This window comes from Oryctolagus cuniculus, chromosome 20, assembly GCF_964237555.1.
Source record: "Oryctolagus cuniculus chromosome 20, mOryCun1.1, whole genome shotgun sequence".
Lineage (NCBI taxonomy): Eukaryota > Metazoa > Chordata > Mammalia > Lagomorpha > Leporidae > Oryctolagus > Oryctolagus cuniculus.
The window spans coordinates 10,521,058-10,544,642 of NC_091451.1; the positions used below are offsets into that span (position 1 = coordinate 10,521,058).

Sequence of the window (23,585 nt, forward strand, 5' to 3'; positions counted from 1 at the left end):
CTGGAGATATAGTTAACAAACTATATTCATTGAATATTGAAATTAGTGAGCATGAATTATGTTTTTGTGATGAGAAAAGATATTTGAATAACAGAACATAAGACTTTAGAAAGTAGGTTGATAGGAAAGATGACTTTTGGACTTAAAATAGAGAACAAATAATGCAAATAATACCAGATGTAAAGTACAGCTGTAAAACATGTTTCTCATGCACAGATCAGGACATATGAAAAATCGTGTTTCATTCCTGGCAGTCCACTGCTCTCACCATATTATAGTACTCTTGGTTCCTGAGCCTCTGTATAGTAGGGTTTTGGCACTAAGCTACATAAATTCTCTGGAGGTTGTGAACTGGGAATTACATCAATCACCCTTAAAACAACAATGTTCTTAAACTATCACGTTACAAAAAAGAAAACCAACATGAAATGATAGCCTTTTCTCACAGATGCATTTAATTCATTTGATCACTACACTGAATTCAACTTTCAAAAGGCTTAAAGAAAGCCCAGAAAAAAAAGACAGTTTGCTTAAGTCTGGCTACTTTTGAATAGTAACGAAGTCAGAAAATGATTTGGAAATAAAACTGTTTGCTTTTGTGTAAACACGCCCGCTGCATACCTTTTGCCATGGGTTATGTTGAATGTTAAGAGTGAGAAGGCCTGTGGTGTGTTTGCATAACAGATTTATTTCATCACCAGATTTCTTCAGTTGATTCCAGCTCAAGTCTAAGTGCTTCAGTTTCATCAGACCTCTAAAGCCCTCAAGAGTTATCACATGGTTATGGCTGGCATCCAGATACTCAAGGTTATACTGCAATGCACACAAATAGAAGTGATGCTTAGAGAACCAGTTTGTATTTACCCAGTTCTTCCCTCTATGCTTCTTTAAACACTTCCCAGAGCAGAACAAGGAAGAGATAAAGACAGTTTTCAGAAGACATTTTGCAGCATATTTTTAAAATAAAAATAATATTGCTGCAGATTAAATTGAACTTGATATCTCCACAGTTTAATTCAAAAAACTCTTGAGTTCAGTGGGAAATTAGTCACTCATTTATAAAAGCATAGCCTGCACTGTTGGACTAGCGCTCATTACAGTGGTTCAGATTTTAAAAGTTGAAGGCTCTGACCATCAAAACCTAAAAATATTTTTGGAAAGCAAATAGGTTTATTGATTTTTTTATTCTTATAATTATGTACAGTAAAACAAAACAAAACTATCATTTATTGTCCTTGCCATATCTTGACAAGAGGGATATTTATGGTCATTAAAAAGTATGAAGGGAAAAAGCTTAAAAAGTACATTCTTCTACATAAAATCAATTCGTTTTGTAAATATTTACTACTTCAATTCCCACCCTGCCTGCCCCCTCCCAGGAGTTCTCACCATAAAAATGGTGGAAACCTGTGCCATCTGTGGCACTTGCCTAGCCCAGTGTTTGGCAACCATACACCATAAACAGATAACTGCCTTTGTCCCTTGAAAACAGAGATGGGATCTTCATTTTTGTATCCTCAGGATATAAAACAGATTCTAGGAACTCAGGAAACATTCATTGAACAGTTTTCAGTTTTGCAAAGGGATTTTTGTTCTAAAATTGCTTGTGTCTCAACTAAAAATTTTTTTCTTAATAGTACAGTACACTCCAAATTATAAAGATTAACACTCAAAGATTAACACTTTAAATTTTTTTAGGGATCCTGGTTCATTCTGTAAACTCTGTCCTCCAGACACCAAGAACACCTCAACAACAGATTTCTCATTTGAAAAGGTAAGACAGTGGAAATATTATTTCATTAAAAAATTAGGGTTGTAGTCTAGATTAAGTTTGCAAATAGTTATACATATTTGTAATTCCCTTGTCAATTTGGACGATGCTAGAGCTCTTTTCTGAGAAAGAGATAAATCAGTTCCTATGGCTTTCTCTTAGGAATTCTTTCCTGACAGTTCAGGTGACTGAATGACAGACATTCAGCTTCATATATTCCCATTTACCCGAGTGCGAGGTTTGTTTAAATTCTGAAACGCGCTATAGTCACTATTCAGGATACTCATTTTCTGCCACTTTGAAGAAGCCTAGGTTTCCCACTGCGTAAACAACGCCTTGGGTTGTGTGTACTGATCCACAGGCCAGGCCAGGCCAGGATGATGAGCACTGTGAAAACAAGAGCTACTTTCTGAAGCTAGCAGAACTAACTTAATTCTGGTATGAGAAGCACTCAGGAAGAGCATGCAAAACTGCTCAAGTCTGATATATGTAAAGAAATTCATCGTAAAAACAAGATACCCGAAGGCAAACTGCAGACTTGGAAAAACTTAGGGATTGTGAGTGATCAGATTAGAACATTACTTTATACAATACTGGGACAGGCATAATGAACAGTAGGCACACACAGACAAAGCCAATCACTGGAGATTATACAGGCAGCAGCAGCATAGGTTTTCAATTTCTCTGAGTTCTCACATAAAACACAATAGACAAAATCAAAATCCCACGGACGTTTATAATCAAACTGTATGATAAGGAGGCCCCAATAAACCCCAAAAGAAATTGGTAGGAAACACTCAGCAAAGTGAAGAACAGACAGAATGGGAGAAAACATCTACAAACTTTGCATCTGATACAGGGTTAATGTCCAGGATCTATAAAGAGCTTGAGAAACTCAACAACAACAAAACAAACAAGAAATGGACTAAGGATATGAACCAGCATTTTCAAAGGATGAAACACAAATAGCCAGCAGACATATGCTCAGGATCACTAGCCATCAAGGAGACATAAACAAAAACCACAATGAAGCTTCACCTAACCTCAGTTAGAATGGCTTTCATCCAAAAATTAAAAAAAAAAAAATACGTGCTGGTATGGATGTAGGGAAAAAGGTACCCTAACATAGCATTGGTGGGAGCGTAAACTAGTACAACCATTACGGAAAACAGTTTGGAGAGTCTCAGAAATCTGAAAATAGATCTACTATATGACCCAGCCATCTCACTCCTGGGAACTTACCCAGAGAAAATGGAATCAGCATATGAGAGAGAGATTTGTATTTATTGCAGCTCAATTCACAATAGCTAAGATATGGAATCAACCCAGATGCCCATCAACTGATGACGGGATAAAGAAAATGTGGGGGCCAGTGTCGTGGCATAGCAGGTAATGCTGCCACCTGCGATGCTGGCAATCCATATAGGCACAGGTTTGAGTCCCAGCTACTCCTTTTCCAAGCCAGCTCCCTGGCTCCCAGCACCTTGCAAAGCAGCGGGAGATGGCTCAAGTGCTTAGGCCCTAGCACCCACATGGGAAACCCCAAAGAAGCTCCTAGCTCCTGGCTTCAGCCTGGCCCAGCCCTGTCTGTTGCAGCCACCCTGGGAGTGAACCAGAGGATGGAAGAGATCGCTCTGTCTCTCCCTCTCTGTGACACTTTCAAATAAGAAATAAATCCTTTTTTAAAAAGTCTGAGAATTATTTTAGAGTAGCTGGAAATAGATACAATTACAGATGTTATTTGGTCTGTAAGTGAAATCTGAATGTAAGACCTGTTGTAGCATTACATAGTATGCATGTTTTACTCCTGATCTGGGATTCTTTCAGGCAGACAGGTTTTTTGTTTTTTTTTTTTTAAGATTTTAAAAAATGATTTATTTATTTGAAAGGCAGAGTTACAGGGGCAGAGAGAGAGTGAGGTCTTCCATCTACTGGTTCACTCCTCAAATGGCCCCAATGGCTGGAGTTGGGCCAATCTGAAGCTAGGAGCCAGGAGTTTTGCCCAGGGCTCCCAAGCAGGTGCAGGGGCCCAAGGACTTGGGCCATCGTCTACTGCTTTCCCAGGCCATCGCAGAGAGCTGGATTGGAAGTGGAGCTGCCGGGACTCAAACCGGCACCCATATGGGATGCTGGCACTGCAGGAGGCGGCTTTATCAGCTATGCAACAGTGCCAGCCTCAGGACAGCTATTTTTTAAACTATTATTCCATTTTATCATTTGTTCTTTGACTTTATCAGTTTTTCTTTTTTTTTTTTTTTTTTGCTGTATCAAATATTTTTAAGACATATTAAACTGACAAATTGAATACATTCAAGATACATGTTGTGATGATCTGATACACTCTTATTCTTATAAATTGTACTGATTACCACAATCAAATTATTTAAGACACCCATCACGACCCACACTGCACGTCTGCTGATCTCATAACTGAAAGTCTGTACAGTTTGGTCAACACATCCATTTCCCCATCCCCTGGCCTTGGCAACCACCATTCTTCTCTTTGCTTCTAAGAGTTTGACTTTTTTAAGATTTCAAACACTCTTACCAAGTGGTATATGTCATCTAAACAAGTAAATTCATTAAAGCTGATATTCAGTCTTCGGAGTCCTGTTAACTTGGCGAGATCTCTCAATTTAGTCAAGCTGTTTCCATGTAGATTCAGATTCTGCAGTAAAACAAAATATAAATTAAAGATAAGATGGATTACATTCTACACCGTACTGAAATGTGTATATCTAAAATGCTTAGGATAATTATTTGAGCCAATATAATACAAAATAAGAAAGTAGTTACTTTAAATTACATTCATAATGCCAAAAAGAAAGTAATCTAATGTGTGATGTTAAAAGGTAAACACAGTTTATAATAGCATCACTGGACCTGGTCCTTGATTAATCCGATTTCTCACTTGGTTTAAGTTTATCCAGAATTGGCATGAAATTATTCTCAGAAAATGGTTAGGTGTGTATAGTTAGACATTAGAACAGACCTGTTTCTCAGGCTAGCCAGTGAATACAGTAGGCCCTAAATATCTTAGGAATCAGATAGTGCACCCTGTTGGAGACAGATGGCAAGAATACATCTTGATTACAAGAAACCGCTGAAGGCACTGGACCAAGAAAGAAAGGCTTAGGGTGCAGGAGTAGGAAAGAATGTGGTAGAAGAGGTGGGAGAGTTAAGGAAATGCCTATACCAAAATTCAGCTTAGAAATTCCCTGTCCATTTCATCCCAGGCTATATAAAAATATATAGTGCTTTCATATTTTTATATTTAGGGACAATCCTGATGCACACATAATTATTCTGTCTTTACACTGCTATAAGTGGTATTAAGTGAAGACTGCATTTGTGTACAGCCTACAAAATGGCAATGCACCACTACGTTGACAATGGGTATTACTATGATAAAATCAGTGTCTATCTCCCAGCCATCTTATTCACCACCACCATCTTTTACTTAATATTGCGGACATAACTAAATCCTGGAAGGGAGAGACAATTCAGGTTCTAATAGCTGTCAAAATTGGCTAAATAGTGCTTAAAAGTATCAATTTATGCAGACAAGTTATTTTGCAAGTCACAAGTGGATATCACCCATGATAGAGCTCACAGACACCTCACACTCAACACGTTCCCGGTATTTCTGCCCGGAAGCCTGTATTTTCAACCCTGATGAAGAGTCTCACTGTCTAATATGCTGCTGATCACCCCCCTCCCTCTTTCCCATGCACATGTGATCAAGCCAGCTGCTCCATTTTGTCCCCACCACCAATGTCCCTCTACACATGACCGTTTCTCCCTTGAACTGCTGCAATGGTTTTCCACTGGATTTCCGTGCCAGCAGCCTCATTTCAAGCGAAGGTGCCAGAGTTATAGGGTTTTTAAAAACAGTCTGTTCCTTAGTTAAGGAGAGGAATCTGAACTTGCCGATTTAGTTTCTAAAATCCAACCAACAATCTCCCACTCTTCCATCCTCACTTCAGGTATCTTCCTTGAATTCCAAACTACACCTCTGCCTTTCACTGTCCTAACCCTGTCTCCTGGTTATATAGATTTTTTTTCAGTGTTCCCTGAAGATACCAGAATTCTTCAAAAACCAAGGGCCTATACAGAGTGGATTTTCTCTGTGTGGAAATTTTAACAACTAAACTTCCCCTCTAGGTGAGAAGCTCTTTTAGCAACTCCTGGCATCCTACACATTATGTATCTATCCCTTCCTCTAAATTGATGTTGTTAAGGCAGAGAAAGTAATCAGCTCATTTTGAACTCCTAATACATACCTCATTGCCTAAGACATAGCAAATTCTCAGTAAATTCTAAGTGAAGAAATCGATGTAAAATACAGAATTATAACTGACCACTCTGAATTTTAGTATTTAATTATGCTATAAAATACAATAAAATTATATGTTAATTTGGAGCTTTTTCTATTTTGCTTCTAAATGTTTTATTTATTGGTATAGATAGCCTCACAAAACTCAATTTAATGGGAAATACTGAAAAGAAAATACAGGAATACACCTTGGGGCCGGCACCATGGAGCAGCAGGTTAATCCTCTGCCTGTGGTGCCAGCATCCCATATGGGCGCCAGTTCTACTCCCGGCTGCTCCACTTCCGATCCAGCTCTCTGCTATGGCCTGGGAAGGCAGTATGGGATGGCCAACGTTCTTGGGCCCCTGCACCCTCGTGGGAGATTGGAAGAAGTTCCCAGCTCCTGGCTTCAGATTGGCCCAGCTCTGACCATTATGGCCAACTGGGGAGTGGACCGACGGAAGGAAAATCTCTCTCTGTCTCTCCCTTTCACTGTCTGTAACTCTCTCTCTTAAATAAAATAAATAAAATCTTTAAAAAAAAGGAATATACCTAGAACTTCTCTGATACTAATAGTCCAAAAGTAGTGTCTAAACATTCTTGTTGTAGTATCTAGTATTCTTGACAGAAGGCCTAGAAATTTCACTGGCTTTTAAGTAGCATAGGCAAATTCAAAATGAAAAATTTCTTTATTTATTTGTTATGAGAGTTGATAAAATTAATGCAAAGTCAGGTAGGAGTCGCAAACAGGTCAAGGTATTTTGATGTCTTCTTTTCCTACTCTCTGTTTTAATTTTACAAACCAAGGATAATCAAGAGACCTACTTCCTGCTTCTTTTATTTTTTAACTTTTATTTAGTTCCTTTAAAACTTGAGTAATACATATTGTAGAAGCTAAGCCAAACAAAACATATTCACTTTCAAAAACATTGCATTACTAAAGCGTTATTATCTAAGAATTATTACTCAATAAATATATGACATATATTTGTAAAGATAATATATTATACACAATAATATATATTATATAACATATATAATATACAATATATTATACATACTAGAGTATACATCACATAATATATTGCATATACTATATAATAAATAATATATGATACAATGCCATATATTACATATATAAATATGTAAATATTATACATTATACTATATAATACATGATAAATCTATATTATGTCATATATTATATAGTAAATATCATATAATGTATGTTATATTGTTATATATCACTATAAATATATATTATATAGCATATCATATATTGATACAAAGATTTTTTTGCATTCTCTTTCTGTTTCACGCTGTCACTGAGAAATTATTAAACATGGCGATGGAGTTTCAAGGTAAAAAACCATTTCTGAATTTTTATATATCATCTTTAACCATACACATAGAAAGTGTCATGTCTGAATAATTTGTCTTCCCCGGTATATCAATTTGTTTACTACTTAATTCCAGCTGTTCAAGCAAACAACTCAATTTCTCTGCAAGACCCAATCAATAGTCTTTTTTGTTTCTTTGTCATTTTTAAAACAAATAGCTGAGTTGTATCTAATGTGTGCCACATACTGTGCTAGGTATAAGTGGAGCTTCTTACGGGTCTCCTAAATGGGTACAGGGGCCCAAGGACTTGGACCATCCTCTGCTGCTTTCCCAGGTCATAGCAGAGAGCTGGATAGGCAGAGGAGCAGCCTGGACTTATAGGAGCACTCAGTACCCATATGGTATGCCAGTGCTGCAGGCAGAGGCTTAACCTACTATGCCACAGCAAGGCATCCTTTTTAAAAGATATTTTTATCATCTTTCAGAAAACTGTACTTTACTGATTTTATTACATTTTTCCAACAGTTGTCAGAAAATTGTACTCTAGGGGCCGGTGTCGTGGCCTACCCAGCTCCCTGCTAACGCTCCTGGGAAAGCAGTGGAGGTCAGCCCAAGTACTTGGGCCCCTGCACCCACATGGAAAACCCAGAAGAAGCTCTTGGCTTTGTGCTGGCCCAGCGCCAGCCGTTGTGGCCACTTTGGGTGTGAGCCAGTGGATGGAAGACTTCTCTTCCTCTCTCTCTGCCTTTCAGATAAACTATTTTTTTTAAATTGTACTCTAATACTTTAAAGTATTTATTTATTATTATTTGAGAGACATGGACAGATAGAGATCTCCCATCTGCTGGTTCACTCCCCAAATGCCCACAGCAGCAAGGGCTGGGCAAGGCCAAAGCCAAGATCCTGGAGTTCAGTTCAGGTCTCCTGTGTGGCTGCCAGGGATTCAACTACTTGAGCTATTACCTGCTGTTTCCCAGCATGCATACCACCAGGGAGTTGGAAATAGAAGTGGAGCCAGGACTCAAGCTCAAGCACTCCAATCTGTGAGTCCTATATGGCCCTCTTGTGCACTGCACACTACACAGCCTTATGTTTTTACCCTAGTCCTGAAGGTAACAGGAGCAGCCAGAGTCTCTTCTGCTACCAATTCTACGGTCTAGGAAAGACACAGAGCATATGACAAAGGAATCTGACCTAGGCTCAGGGGCGAGAGAAGGCTTCGATGCTGAAGTATGGATCTAACAGACGTGCAGGAGTTAGCTAGGAGGAAGCGGTCAGGAGGGGCCATCTTATGAAGAACCAGCAGGTGCAGATGACACATTTAAGAAGCAGAAGAGGCTGAGCCCAGAGGGCAAAAGAAAGGGCCAGGTGAAAGGGATCTGGGAAGGTGAGCCAAGGACCTACAGAATCTGTAAATCTCAGAAACTGCATGGAAATTTTTGGTTTTATTTTAACGAGTGGATTTTATGTAAAAATGGTGAAGGGTAGGTGGCCGGCACCGCGGCTCACTAGGCTAATCCTCCACCTGTGGCACCGGCACCCCGGGTTCTAGTCCCATTTGGGGCGCCAGATTCTGTCCCGGTTGCCCCTCTTCCAGTCCAGCTCTCTGCTGTGGCCTGGGGGTGCAGTGGAGGATGGCCCAAGTCCTTAGGCCCTGCACCCGCATGGGAGACCAGGAGGAAGCACCTGGCTCCTGGCTTTGGATCGGCGCAGAGTGCTGGCCACAGCACTTTCTCTCTGTCTCTCTCTCTCTCTGTCTAACTCTGCCTGTCAAATAAAAAAAAAAAAATAGTGATGAAGGGTAGGTGAGGTGATATGGTCAGGTTTGCATCTTGAAAAGATTACTCTAACTTCAACATGGAGAATGAATTATGGGCTCAAAGTAGAAACTGGTCAGGGCCTCTGTTAACTCTAGGCAGCACGGCCCACCCCTCCACCTTGCACTGGGTTTAGGTACACAGCGAATGGTATCCAAAGGGGACATTAACAAATGTGAATGGTGGCCTGCCTCCTGGAGTTGTGCAATATTGCAACAGCAGAGTGCAGGAAGCTAAGTTAGAGGGCTATGGTAGTAGGAGAAGTCAGAGATGAGGGTAGTTTGGACACAGTGGTAACAGCAGTTTAAAATGTATACAACTGGAAGTCAGGTGTGGAGGTAGGCTTAATATCTCAATAAAATTGTCTCCGGGTAAAGTACGTTGCTTTAGTAAGAAACTCAAATTCTGTTCACTGATTCTGTAAAGACAGAGCTTCCATATGTTTTGTTGATTAATTCTGGACACTGATTTTTAAGTTATGAGTCTTCATACTGATCATTTAAGATAACATTGTGTATTCAGGAATAAAATAACTTGCTAAGTGGGAAATCATCACAAGTGCCTACTGAGTGCCTGAAATGTGGCTAAACTGAACTGGGATGAGCCCTGGGTACAGAATACATTCAGTTCAAAGACTTACTATGAAACCATCTCCTTAATGAATCTTCATATTGACTGCATGCTAGTATGATGTAGTTTAGATTCAATGGGAGAAATACAGTGTATTCTTAAGAGGCCGGTGCTGTGGCGTAGCAGGTTAAGCTGCCATCTGCAGTGCTGGCATCTCATATGAGCCTTGGTTCAATTCCCAACTGCTCCACTTCTGATCCAGCTCCCTGCTAATACACCTGGGAAAGCAGTGGGAGATGCCCCAAGTCCTTGGGTTCCTGCACCCACGTGGGAGACCCAGAAAAAGCTCCTGGCTCCTGACTTCAGACTGGCCCAGCTCTGGCCACTGGGGCCATTTTGGGAGTAAACTCCCCCTTCAACCCCCCGTAATTCTGACTTTCATATAAAATAAGTCTTTTTTTAAAAGATATTCTTAAAAATTAATATTACAGGGGCCAGCACCATGGTGCAGTAGGTTAATCCTTCACCTGCAGCACTGGCAATCCATATGAGTGCTGGTTCTAGTCCAGGCTGCTCCTCTTCCCATCTAGCTCTCTGCTGTGGCCTGGGAAAGCAGTGGAAGATGACCCAAGTCCTTGGGTCCCTGCACCTGCATGGGAGACCCGGAAGAAGCTCCTGGCTTCAGATAGGCGCAGCTCTGGCCGTTGTGGCCATTTGGGGAGTGAACCAATGGAAGAAAGATCTTTCTCTCTGTCTCTCCCTCTCACTATCTGTAACTCTACCTCTCAAATGAATAAATAAAAATCTTTAAAAAAAATCAATATTACATTTTAAAGACTTTTTTTTCCCACATAGCCACTAGAAAACTTAAAATTACAAATACAGTTCACACAATTTTACCACTGGAGGGCACTACCTAGCACACATAGGAGAGGGGTAGGTACTTTTAAATTAGATAGTATGATTTATCATCAGACAATCTTTGTGTGGTACATGATGATTCTAAATTCAAGACTCCTGACCCAAAATTTTATTCGTCATAATACTCACCACAATATGACTATAAATGTTAGTCTTGGCAAGGGAAAATATTGTTTTGCTATCCAAACTAATGAGCTTTGGTCGTGGTTTGATCCTGGGCTCCATTTTCATAACTTCCTCATCAAATTTCAAATCCTGGGACAATACTGATCCTTCTGAAATCTTTTTGCTTTCTTCTAGAATAACATTGTTGAATGAAGAAAACAAAGAGTGAGGCTTGACCTAAAAAATTTATTAAAAATATTGAAAATTTGGTTGCTACTTTGAAAAACAAATAGGCTTTAGAGAAAAGGTAAACTGACTTTTTTTTCAGTTATATAGTGATATCTATGATGAAGAGAGAATCACATTAGAAAATCTAATGAAAGTAGGTTGAGATTGTAAACCAAGTATGGCCCATTCCTAGCCAATGAAAAACTCTTAAACTTGGAAAAGGATAATTTTCAAATATCTTATATCAGTAAAGAGGTGTCCAACAAAGGACTACACAACATGACACACAAATCATAAAAAAAGTGACCTCTGGCTAAAACATGCAGATCACCACTCAAAGACCAGGTCCACAGAAATGTGATGCTCATGGAGACGAGACAGAAGAGTAGGATTAAGTAATCACAGTTAATGGGGCCAGCGCTGGGGCACAGCAGGTTAATGCCCTGGCCTGACGTGCCGGCATCCCATATGGGCGCCAGTTCTAGTCCCGGCGGCTCCTCTTCTGATCCAGCTCTCTGCTATGGCCTGGGATAGCAGTAGAAGAAAATTCCTGGCTCCTGGCTTCGGATCAGTGAAGCTCCGGCCGTTGCAGCCATCTGGGAAGTGAACCAGCGGATGGAAGACCTCTCTCTCTGTAACTCTGCCTTTCAATTTGAAAGTCTTCCATCCGCTGGTTCACTTCCCAGATGTCCGCAATGGCCAGAGCTGTGCTGATCTGAAGCCAGGAGCCAGGAGCTTCTTCCGGGTCTTCCATGTGGGTGCAGGGGCCCAAGGACTTGGGCCATCTTCTACTGTTTTCCCAGGCCATAGCAGAGAGCTGGATCAGAAGTGGAGCAGCCAGGACACGAACCAGCGCCCATATGGGATACTGGCACTCCAGGCCAGGGCTTTAACCCGCTGCATCACAGCACCGGCCCCTAAATAAGTAAATCTTAAAAAATAAAAAGCAGAAGGGACCCAAGAAAATGGAATAAATTATCATGTTCCTGAGTGAGAGGCTCAATAATATAAAGGATTCAGTTCACACTAAATTAAGTTTTAAAATTCAGTACAATTTCAATCAAATTTTGAATAGAACTTAACAATCTGATTCCAAATTTTATTTAGAATGGAAAATGTTCAAGAATAGCCAAGCAAGTTTTTAAAAAGATGGGCAGGGGCTGGGGAAGGGAATTTTCCTTCTTTCAGATCAAAACATAATCAAACAAATGGGACAGGGTCTCCAAGATTAGACAAGATCAGTGGAACAGAACAGAGATCTATATATAAATTCTTTATGTATGAAAATAATTTTAATGACAAAGATAATATTTTGAAATAGAACCGAAAATGGCTTGAACAAGTATCTATCCATTTTTAAGAAAAAATTATTTGATCATGCCCCACATCACACAGTATATTTCTAGGTGAATTTAAAATGCTAAATGTTTAAAACAAGCCACAGAAGTACTAGAAGAAAATAAAGGAGAATATTTATTATAAGCCTTTTGAAACAAGACACAATATTCAGATTCCATATAGAAGAAACCTGAGAACTAATGTCTTAAAAATTAACTTGTAAATTACAAAATAAAATGGAGAATAAGTTTTTGTTATAAATAAAAAGACAAAAAGTATTTTCAATGACATATATGCAAGTATATACAGAAAATACTTGTGGCATATGCACAAGCATAAGATAAAGAATTAATATTCAGGATGAAGGTAAGAAGATTTCTACTTGATATGAAAAAGAGTCTAACAGAAATAGATACAATAAGTGACACATAAAACTACAAACAATTTTAAGCGCATAAAAGAATAAAATATCTTACTGTTGGCCCACCAGAATGGGCTAAGTAGATTAGTGATATCTCGTGTTCCTTAGGATGCAGAAGAATCAGCACTGTAAACACTGCTGAAACTGTGAAACGGTCAAGTTCCTGGGACAGTCTGTCAAAGTCTAACACAATGCTAATGGTGTATATCCCTTGATTTTCCAATCTTCCTACAAATTTGATATTGGTATAAAGATGTAGATAGAAAAATATTAATTGAAATATTTCAAATAGCAAAAAAAAACTGTATGGAACCTTCATACTTTGTCAACAGGGGAACAGTCTTAACAGAGTAATACTGAATAACATACAGTGTTCACCCACGTGCACTGAAGTGGGTGCACTGAAGTGCACGTATGTCCAAAACATCATTCATAGCTAAAAAAAGGTCACAGAATACTTAGAACTTTATGGTACTCTCTAAAATCATTTATATGTTGTGATATATGCAAACACGTAGAAAAAGGATGAAAAGCAAACCCAGAAAACTGAACAGCAGATGCCTTGGTGAAGGCAGTGGCAGTTTAATGGGCATTAAATGAAAGCAGACTGGCATGTTTATTCTAGAGTCTTCAATACAGTGTGAATCTTTTCCAGTGAGACTATAGTCATATGTTACTCCTGTAATATATCTGCATAATGAAAATATTTAGGTGTCATTATAACTTGTTTTGAGAATCAGATCTTTCACAGAATAACCATTACAGCAGCACACACACACACAAACATGACACAATGTTTTAGACCTCAAATTACTATTATTTACTTATTTAAGAAATTCCTATTTATAAAATATATAACAATTCGTACCACTGTAAGATATTCAAATTCAACGACATATTCTGGCAGAACAAGGTCAGGATCAAAGACAAACCACTTGCACTGCCGAAAGCCACAATCACAACTCCTGGGTTCCATGATAGAATCTAGAGTAAAAGCAGATCACACAAAACAAATATTTTTCAAAAAGAAACATAACATACTTCTTTCATTCTTATATGGATTAATAAACTCAGTAAGTTCCAGCAGTTATATGATAGAGGGTTGTTTTTCTCTTACATCCTTCTCCCCAATAGCTTTTTTTTTTTTTTTTTTTTTGACAGGCAGAGTGGACAGTGAGAGAGAGAGATAGAGAGAAAGGTCTTCCTTTTGCCGTTGGTTCACCCTCCAATGGCCGCCGCGGCCGGCGCGCTGCGGCCGGCGCACCGCGCTGATCCGATGGCAGGAGCCAGGAGCCAGGTGCTTTTCCTGGTCTCCCATGGGGTGCAGGGCCCAAGCACCTGGGCCATCCTCCACTGCACTCCCTGGCCACAGCAGAGGGCTGGCCTGGAAGAGGGGCAACCGGGACAGAATCCGGCACCCCGACAGGGACTAGAACCCGGTGTGCCGGCGCCGCTAGGCGGAGGATTAGCCTAGTGAGCCGCGGCGCCGGCCTCCCAATAGCTTTTTAATGCTATACACACTAATCATCCTTTCCTATAGGCTAGTGGGTTTAATTTTATTCATACCCGTTTCCTTTTCATACTTTTTCACTTCTCTACTCAATATGTGACCATGTATTTTTACAAGATTCATTCAAGAGCCTGAACTCTAAAACTTTCGCTGGGAAAGGCATGGTGGTTTTTAAAATTCTTTGAATATCAATATATACATACGTGTATGTGTTTATATTCAAATAAATACTTGACCAAATTTGAGAAATAAACTATGCACAAATATAATTGTCATTGAGATAGAATATGGAAAAATTGTTAGTCAGTAACAGATCTTTGCAGAAAAGTATTCAAACTTTGCTATGTAGAGAGTAAACCAGTAAGCATCTGTATCAAATACAAACATTCTGCATTCAGAGAGATGAAAGCCCATTTCTCTTTCTGGCACACATACTTAGGAAATGTTTCTGAGGAATAAACACTGAATTAGCCATTGGAAAGTTGGCTTGACTGATGGATTCTTGTTCAGGAGCCTGAACACTGTGGCCGAGAAAAACCTTAGTAAGGAGGAGGATGCCTACATATGAAAAAGACAGAGATCATTGTTAATAATTATTCACTTTAGTATATTTCCAACATAACGTCCTTTATTGTCCCCACACTTGACTATAAAGGCAAAGATTCAGGCTGTGTCATTTACCCCGATGTAGCACATAGCCCACTGCTTGATCCAAAATAGGAGCTCTGTGTTTGTTGAATAAGTTCAATTATTATAAAAGACAAGTCCTGTGCTTATTCAAAAACTTTATAGAGAAGGGAGAAGAACAGAGCAATTTAGCAAAAATGATTTTCATTAAGTAGCTTAAAATAAGAAAAGGGGTTTTTTGTTGTTCTTAATAGTTAGGCAAAACTTCACAATGTATTAGCAGCACACAAGCAGCAACCTAGCTTAGGCTGTAGCAGGCACTCTACACAAGCTACTGAGCACGTGAACATTTCTTTTCCCTTTAGATTCTTGAGGATTCTTGGGAGTCACTCAAGCCTAAGGATCCCTAAGAGTCAATGAATCTGGAAAAGCAATTCTAATTACAACGCATAAAACATTCAGATGATTCTTTGTTTGTACTGTGTATAAGATAAAGAATATAAGTTGGGAAAACCTAATTGTTTTTAAAGGCACATTCAAAAAGGATCTAGCAGAACAGTATGAGGCATTTATTAAGAGAGGAATGAAGAACAGTAAAAAAAAAATAAACATATGGTTTTTTTAAGTAGGGAGATTTTCTAAGATTCAATAATCTTAATTTGTTAATATTTAATTTTTGATCATCAGCTAAATGAAAGATTATGAACATATAATTAGTTCAGCATGAATTATCTTAGCAGAGCTTTAATCTGGAACCTAGAATGCCACTTCTATAAAATTAACCAAATTTCTGACTGTCCATTCTCTAGTAAGTTGGATGTTTAAGATCTTAGAATAGGCCGGCGCCGTGGCTCACTAGGCTAATCCTCTGCCTTGCAGCTCCGGCACACCGGGTTCTAGTCCCGGTCGGGGCACCGGATTCTGTCCTGGTTGCCCCTCTTCCAGGCCAGCTCTCTGCTGTGACCAGGGAGTGCAGTGGAGGATGGCCCAAGTGCTTGGGCCCTGCACCCCATGGGAGACCAGGAGAAGCACCTGGCTCCTGCCATCGGATCAGCGCGGTGCGCCGGCTGCAGCGCATCGGCAGCAGCCGTTGGAGGGTGAACCAACGGCAAAGGAAGACCTTTCTCTCTGTCTCTCTCTCTCTCACTGTCCACTCTGCCTGTCAAAAAAAAAAAAAAAAAATCTTAGAATAGATGTCCCTTATCCTCTGATTGGATATATTCTTCCTATTACACATTCTCTGATACTATGCACTAATATTTCATGTTTATAGTCCTTATGATATTTATAATTTTATATTTATTTACATGATTATTCATGTTGTAAGCCCACAAAGGAGAAACTGTCTAGTTTGCAGAGGCTGTATATATCACTTATTAGTGCATAACGTACATAAGCATTCAATATATACTTGTAGAACCAGTGAGTGCCTTCCTATGAATGCTGACATAATTATCAGTATTTATTGGCAGTGTGGGTAAATTAACAGATAAGAAAGTCATGTATTACTACATGGGTAAATATGAAATAAAGTGGTTTGCAGAAAATCTCATGGGTAGATAAAACTGAGTATCAAAAATGATACACAAATAATTAATGAATTTAGAGGCTTAGAATTTAAAAATTCCAAAACTGCATATTTACATTACCGTGTCTGAAGAGCTCATTCTCCAGAGTGTTTTGCTTCTTATCCTGGTACTTTTGCTTTAGAAAATCAATTCTGGGGCCTTCACACATACTCAAGCTGTTAGAAAGAATAACGGCTTCTTTTCTGAGGGGCAGCTGCAAAGAAAAAAGGTCTGAGTATTTTTACAAAATAATACTTCAACACAGAGGGTTTATTATATTGTGACTTTATGTTTGGGCAAAGAAATCTGCAGGCCAGACAAAGAAGCAGATAATCTCCAGGTGCAACTTCATTCTGCAAAGCCATTTACATACTCATATCTTAATTTTGTATGCAATGGGTTTATAAGGAGTGATGCAGAACAAAATGTTCCTGGAAAAGAAGTCAAACTCAAGAGTGACAACACTGTGTGGTGCAGGAGCAATGGCTCTCAGTGAGTACTCCACTAGTAACCGTGCTAATTCCAAAAAGAAAATCCTCTGAGAATGAGATAGTACATCAGTGAAGGTTCCTCTTTATATCACATTTTTTGGTTAAACAATCTACATTGTTTTTCAGGAAAAAAAAGATTAGATTTCTTATTGCATGCTAATACATGCAAATCTTAGTTTGCATTGTGTCTAGCTTTATCTCTTGAAAGAGTTATACCAGTAATATTCAGATTACTTGCTCTGAAAGCAGCTCTAAGAAGCAAACAAAAATCTAGTTTTAGTAGTGAGAAAACAAGAGCTGAGAGAAGGTATGTGATGTGTCCAAGAACAGAACTAGAAATTGGCAAAGAACGGATTTGTACTCAGGTCTCCTTGTCCTTGTCACAATCTCAGAGTTTTGAAGTTATCACCAGCTAAATATTGGTAAGCATATTATTTGGAATTATATCTTTTCGGTAAATGCTGAATTAGCTATATAACTTTTCTTATTGAAACCTCTAGCCAATGAGGTTCTTAAATACAAATACTTAAATATGGTTCCTAGGCCCACAAATTCCACATTTCAGTTCATTCTCAGACTTCAATGAACATCACTGAAGAATCATTAGACACAATCTATGTGCATGGTATTGTGAGGCTGCAGCATGATCTTGGTGCTCAGTTAAGAAAGAAGATACCAACAATATCCAATAATTATAAAAAAACAAGGCACCACAAAATGTGTCAAAAAATAAATTCTTCTTAATTGATTTGATTAGGGAAGAGTTTGAATGCTTGGGAAGAGGGAATGGAGTTGTAGATAAGCCTGAAGATTAGATATAACTTAAATAATCAAAAATTATCTTTATGAGGAGGAAAATACATGAAAGTACAGAAATAGGGGCGACTGCCATCCATTCACCTACTCAACTATCCACCTATTGATCTAGAAATCTATATAAACAACACGCTTGCCCTTAAGGGCTAGAAGAGAATGCACACAACACATTATATTTCAATATAATGAATGTGCAACAATGAAAGTTCTTAACTGATTGCCTCTTAACCAACTAACATTTTACCAATTTGCAGGATTAACCAGTACAACCCACAGCGTAGGGACAGTTTAAGCATGTATCTTCTAAAACACTGATGTACTTCTCTTCAATCATGCTTTATGCTCACCAAGAGTCAGTGCATTTTGTTGCCAAACTTGAATATGGCAGTTGTCACTGAAATTATGCACATTATACAAGGTAATGAAATGGAAAGAGGAGTTATTTCTTTGAAAACTAGTGGAAAAGTGGGAGAAATCCAATAGACGCTAATCATTAACTTCTGCCAAAATATGTGTAGGCGAGACAAATACACAAGCTTAGTGGTAGCATGGGGAAATCATACAAACTAATAGATTCTTGGGATCAAGAGCTCTGCAAGAATAATCCTAAGTGAGTACTCAACTTTAAGAAAATCAAAACTAATGTGAAACATGCTGTGGCTGATACAAGCATTCCAATTTCATAGGCTCTGGCTCCAAGGAGAAGTGTGACAAATGAATGTAAATTCATGTTTTAAGTTACACTTCAGGATTTGTCAACCAAATCATGTGTTCATACTTCTCCATTTTAACTGACTTTTTTGATTAACCTGCAGACCAGGTAAGAGGGCTCTTATTATCTGAGAATTCAGGAAAGGGTTACAGAGGAGGAAGCCTTTTAGCTGAGACTTGAAGAATGGGTACCTTTGGGGCTGGCATTGTGGCACAGTGGGTTAAGTCACAGCTTGGGACACCTGCATCCCACATCAGAGTGCCAGTTCAGCATCCTGGGTACGCTGCTTCCCATCCAGCTTCCTGCTAATGTGCCTACAAAGGCAGTGGATGATGGCCTACGTACTTAGGTCCCTGCCAACCAATGGGACACCCAGATTGAGTTCTGGGCTCCTGGTCTAATTCCAGCTGTTGTGGGCATCTGGGAAGTGAACCAGCAGATGGAAGCACCCTGTCTCTCTCTCTGTGTCACTGTACCTTCAAATAAAAATAAATAACTAAAAAAATTCTTTTAAAAAATTATGAATAAATTTGCCACAGGGAAAAAGTAAGAAACAACATCATCAAAGGGAGATGTGCATTGCATTATGTTTAGGAGAACCACAAGTACAGGACATACTTTATTTGCGACATTTGGTATAATATTTGGTAAGAAGGAGTTGGTTGAACTTAGTTTCTTTTTCCAGCCTCCAGTCAGCCCTCCTCCTTACAAATACAGTGCCAACTTAAACCCAACTTCTAAGCCATTTACACAGCTGTCTTTTAAATCCGACCTCATCTCTCAAACACACAAACTATAAATATTTACCAAGTACCCAGGAGGCAGCAATGATAGTCCAAGTAAGTATCTGGATCCATGCCACCCACATGGGAGACTTGGACTGAGTTCCTGGATCTTAACAATGAGAGCAACTGATAATATATGGAGAAAGAGCACACATTTAAACTCTAAACTCTAGTCTTGTACTAGTCTCATGCTTAAGGGCAAGAAGGGAACAAAAGGAAACAGACAGTGCAATCAGAAGAATTAGAGGACAGTAATAGTATAATTTCCATGGATGCCAAAGGAGAGTTTCCTCATGCAGAGAGCAATTAATAACATGAAACGTTGTAGACAACAATGGTAAATTATTACTGGTAAACAACAGCTTTCTAGGTCCCAGGCACTGATCCAACAACTTCTTTTGTAAATTTTAATAATACTTTTTATTTACTCTAATACACACAAAATATTGTCATTTACAGATATAATCAATGTAAGAGATTATAGTATTTTTCCAATTTAAGTCTTTAAAAACTTTTTTATGGGGTCGGCATTGTGGTTCAGCAGGCTGAGCCACTGCCTGTGACTTTGTCATCTCATATGGGTGCTGGGTGGAGTCAGGGCTGCTCCACTTCTGATCCACCATCCTGCTGATACACCTAGGAAAGCAGTGGAAGAGGGCACAAGTACTTGGGCTCCTGCACCCATGTGGAAGAGTGGGAGACCCAGATGGAGTTCCTGGCTCCTGGCTTCAGCTTAGCCCAGCCTTAGCCATATTGGCCATTTGAGGAATGAACCAGAGGATAGAAGATTCTCTCTCTCTCTCTCACTCTTTCTCTAATAGCCTTACTTCAAGTAAATAAATATCTTAAAACAAACAAACTGATTTCTACTGTCAATTTCTTTCTTTTTTTTTTTTTTTTTTTTTTTTTTTTGGACAGGCAGAGTGGACAGTGAGAGAGAGAGAGAGACAGAAAGAAAGGTCTTCCTTTTCTGTTGGTTCACCCTCCAATGGCTGCTGCCGCCGGCGCAGCGCACTGATCTGAAGCCAGGAGCCAGGTGCTTCTCCTGGTCTCCCATGCAGGTGCAGGGCCCAAGCACCTGGGCCATCCTCCACTGCACTCCCTGGCCACAGCAGAGAGCTGAACAGGAAGAGGAGCGACCGGGACAGAATCCGGCATCCCGACCGGGACTAGAACCCAGGGTGCCAGCGCCACAGGTGGAGGATTAGCCTATTACTTTCCAGAGCCGCTGTGCCGGCCTCTATTGTCAATTTCTAGCACACTCAATTTGGACTACTTTGAGTGCTCAACAGCTACACGTGGGTGATGGCTAACCCAGCAGACGGAAGGACACAGAGAACTGTTGAGAGGATTAAAGGAGACCGTTTATCTCTTTCAGAAGATGCAGGAAATAAAGCACCCAGCACAGAGTCTGCTAGGTAGAAAATACACAGGCTTGTTGTCCCTTCCCTTTTGTGCCCGTGATCTACAGTTCATAATTGTCTGTAATGTCGTGAGCACTTAACACTGCCTCAAAAGCCCCAAACTACTCACCTCCTTACTACTGGTCTCCCAGAAAATACAAGGCAGGCACTCTCACCAGCAGCATGCTGCCAGGGCCGCCAACATCTCTGGCCTGAGTGTCTGCAGAGCTTCCCATGATGTGTCCCTCCCGTCGCCCCTACTCCTTCCAACCTTTTCTCCACCAAGTGGCTGGAATGCTGTGTGTGTGTGTGTGTGTGTGTGTGTGTGTGTGTGTCTCAGTGTCTCTGTGTTTCTGTGTATCTCTCTCTCTCTCTTTCTCTCTCTCTCTCCCCCTCTCCCTCTGGGTGTGTGTGTGTGTGTGTGTGGTAAAATACACATAAGATAAAAAAGACCCATTTAACCAATTTTTGTTTAAGAGGCAGTCAGAGATCAAGAGAGACACAGAGAGAGCTCCCATTCATTATCCCACTCACCAAATGCCCACAACAGCCAGGGCTGGGCAGGCCCAGGAATGCACCCCAAATCTCCCATATGGATGACAGGAACTCAACACATGAGTCATTACGGATGCCTTCCAGAGCATGCCTTGGTGGGAAGCTGAGTTCTGTCACTCTTGACCCATGGACTCTGATGTGGGATGCGTATGTCTTAATTGCTAAGCTAAACTTCCACTCCCCATTTTAACCATTTTTGAGCACAGAATTTGGTGACATTAGGTACATTCCCTGTTGTCCAACTATCACTACTATCTATCTCTAGAAATTTTTCAGGTTCTCAAACTGAAACTCTGTACCCTTTAAACAGTAACTCCCAATCCACTCATTCCCACCCCCATCTCCCAGTCACAGCAACCTTCATTCTAATGTTTGTCTCTCAGCTAACCTCCTACATACCCCTCCACACATCAAACCAGAATGATAATTTCTTTTCACATATGTGATCTTACAAACTATCCCAAACAAATTAGGCAGAGTACTAGCCCTGATCATCTCTATCCTAATTCTGGTTGTAATTCCACTACTCCACTTATCAAAATCATGGAACATAATATTCCACTCAATTGGTCAAATCCTGTTTTGAACTCTTGTATCAGACCTACTTGCACTAACATGAATTGGAGGACAACCAGTAGAACACCCTTTCTTTGTCATCAGTCAAGGAGCATGCATTCTGTGTTACTTGATCATTCTAATCCTAAAACCACTGACAAGCAATCACAAATAAGCTCCTTAAATGAAGGGCCTTGTAGAATATAATGTTACTTTGGTCTTGTAAACCAAAAATGGAGAACTGCTGTCCCCAGGGCATCAAAGAAGAAGTAAAAGTGTCACCACCAGCACCCAAAGTTGATATTCTAATTAAGCTATTCCTTGAACTGTAATACTTACGCTTAAGCATTATGTCAGTATCAACAATATATCCATATGGTCAAGCCCATGTATATCATGCATTACTGCATGTCCTCATTAAGATGTATTAGTACAACTTATGAATAAAAGTATATAGTACATGTTTAGAGGTACATTAATATACATATATCCCATGCATATAAGCTCCATAAACACTCTATAACAATACATAAGACATTAAACCTAAATCCACATTCAATCATCTACAACGTGAATACTGACCCACACAAAACTATGGTTAACTTGACACAGGATATACTTTCAATAATTGAACATAGACCATTAAGGCAAATCAGTCCCAGTCAACAGGACTATTACTTTCCAGATTTGGTCTCATAATCTACCATCCTCTGTGAAATCACCAGGCCACCTGAGAAGTACTCCTCTTCCAGGTCCAAGCCCATGAACCTTAGGGGTTTCTGCACTAAAACTATAACTGCCATCTGACTCTGACTTCAGGACCGTAAAAACTAAGACAGCCCACACATTCCCCTTAAATAAGACACCTCCATGGACTAATGACTAATCAGCCTGTAATCACAAATAACTGTGGGGTCATGCATTTGTTATTTTTTAATTTGGGGGGGATGCTGTGATCCAACATGGCTGTCAATTGCCTTGACCTGGTGACTTGATTGTAGCTGAGTTTTAATCAAAGATTCTTCAACCTCATAATTTTTTTTTATTTGACAGAGTTAGACAGTGAGAGAGAGAGACAGAGAAAGGTCTTCCTTCCGTTGGTTCACTTCCCAAATGGCCGTTGCTGCCAGTGCACCGTGCTGATCCGAAGCCAGGAGCCAGGTGCTTCTCCTGGTCTCCCACATGGGTGCAGGGGCCCAAGTACTTGGGCCATCCTCCACTGCTCTCCCAGGCTACAGCAGAGAGCTAGACTGGAAGAGGAGCAACTGGGACTAGAACCCGGTGCCCACATGGGGTGCTGGCGCCACAGATGGATTAACCAAATGAGCCACGGCACTGGCCCCAACCTCATAATTATCACGAGGTACTAATGATTCATGTTTGATAGGCAAAGAAAAAAATCCATACACCTATACATGCTCACACATAATGATATATACATACATATGTAAACCCTGCTTATATGAGTGAATATATCCACAAACTCTCCTACCTCTTAATTCAGCTATTATCAGATTACATATACTAATATGTATATAATACTGCTATACAGTATAGCAGCCACGCAACTTGATCTCACATAATATTGATCTCATATAATATCAAATTGATCTCATATAATAACTTGGTTATCTGTGTCTGTCTAGTTTGGTTCTTTCAGCATGAATCAGTTTCATTTCTTTTTCATGGCTGAATAATAGCCCGCTGTATGTGTATGCCACATTTGTTTATGTATG

At 39.7% G+C, this 23,585-nt stretch overlaps 1 protein-coding gene across 7 annotated transcripts in view; it reads right to left on the reverse strand.

Moving 5' to 3' along the window:
- Positions 1-23,585, reverse strand: part of LRRC9 (leucine rich repeat containing 9) — a 110,427-nt gene that overhangs the window by 51,018 nt on the left and 35,824 nt on the right. For 6 of the 7 annotated variants that reach the window (XM_051826377.2, XM_051826379.2, XM_008271862.4 and 3 more), the window contains 6 exons: positions 16,614-16,746; positions 14,773-14,895; positions 13,696-13,811; positions 10,865-11,077; positions 4,320-4,439; positions 622-813 (listed from right to left, as the gene is read on the reverse strand). In XM_051826377.2, coding sequence (XP_051682337.2) covers positions 622-813; positions 4,320-4,439; positions 10,865-11,077; positions 13,696-13,811; positions 14,773-14,895; positions 16,614-16,746 — 897 coding nt within the window. The remainder of the gene's footprint in view (positions 1-621; positions 814-4,319; positions 4,440-10,864; positions 11,078-13,695; positions 13,812-14,772; positions 14,896-16,613; positions 16,747-23,585) is intronic. The other variant, XM_051826378.2, reaches the window with a different exon arrangement.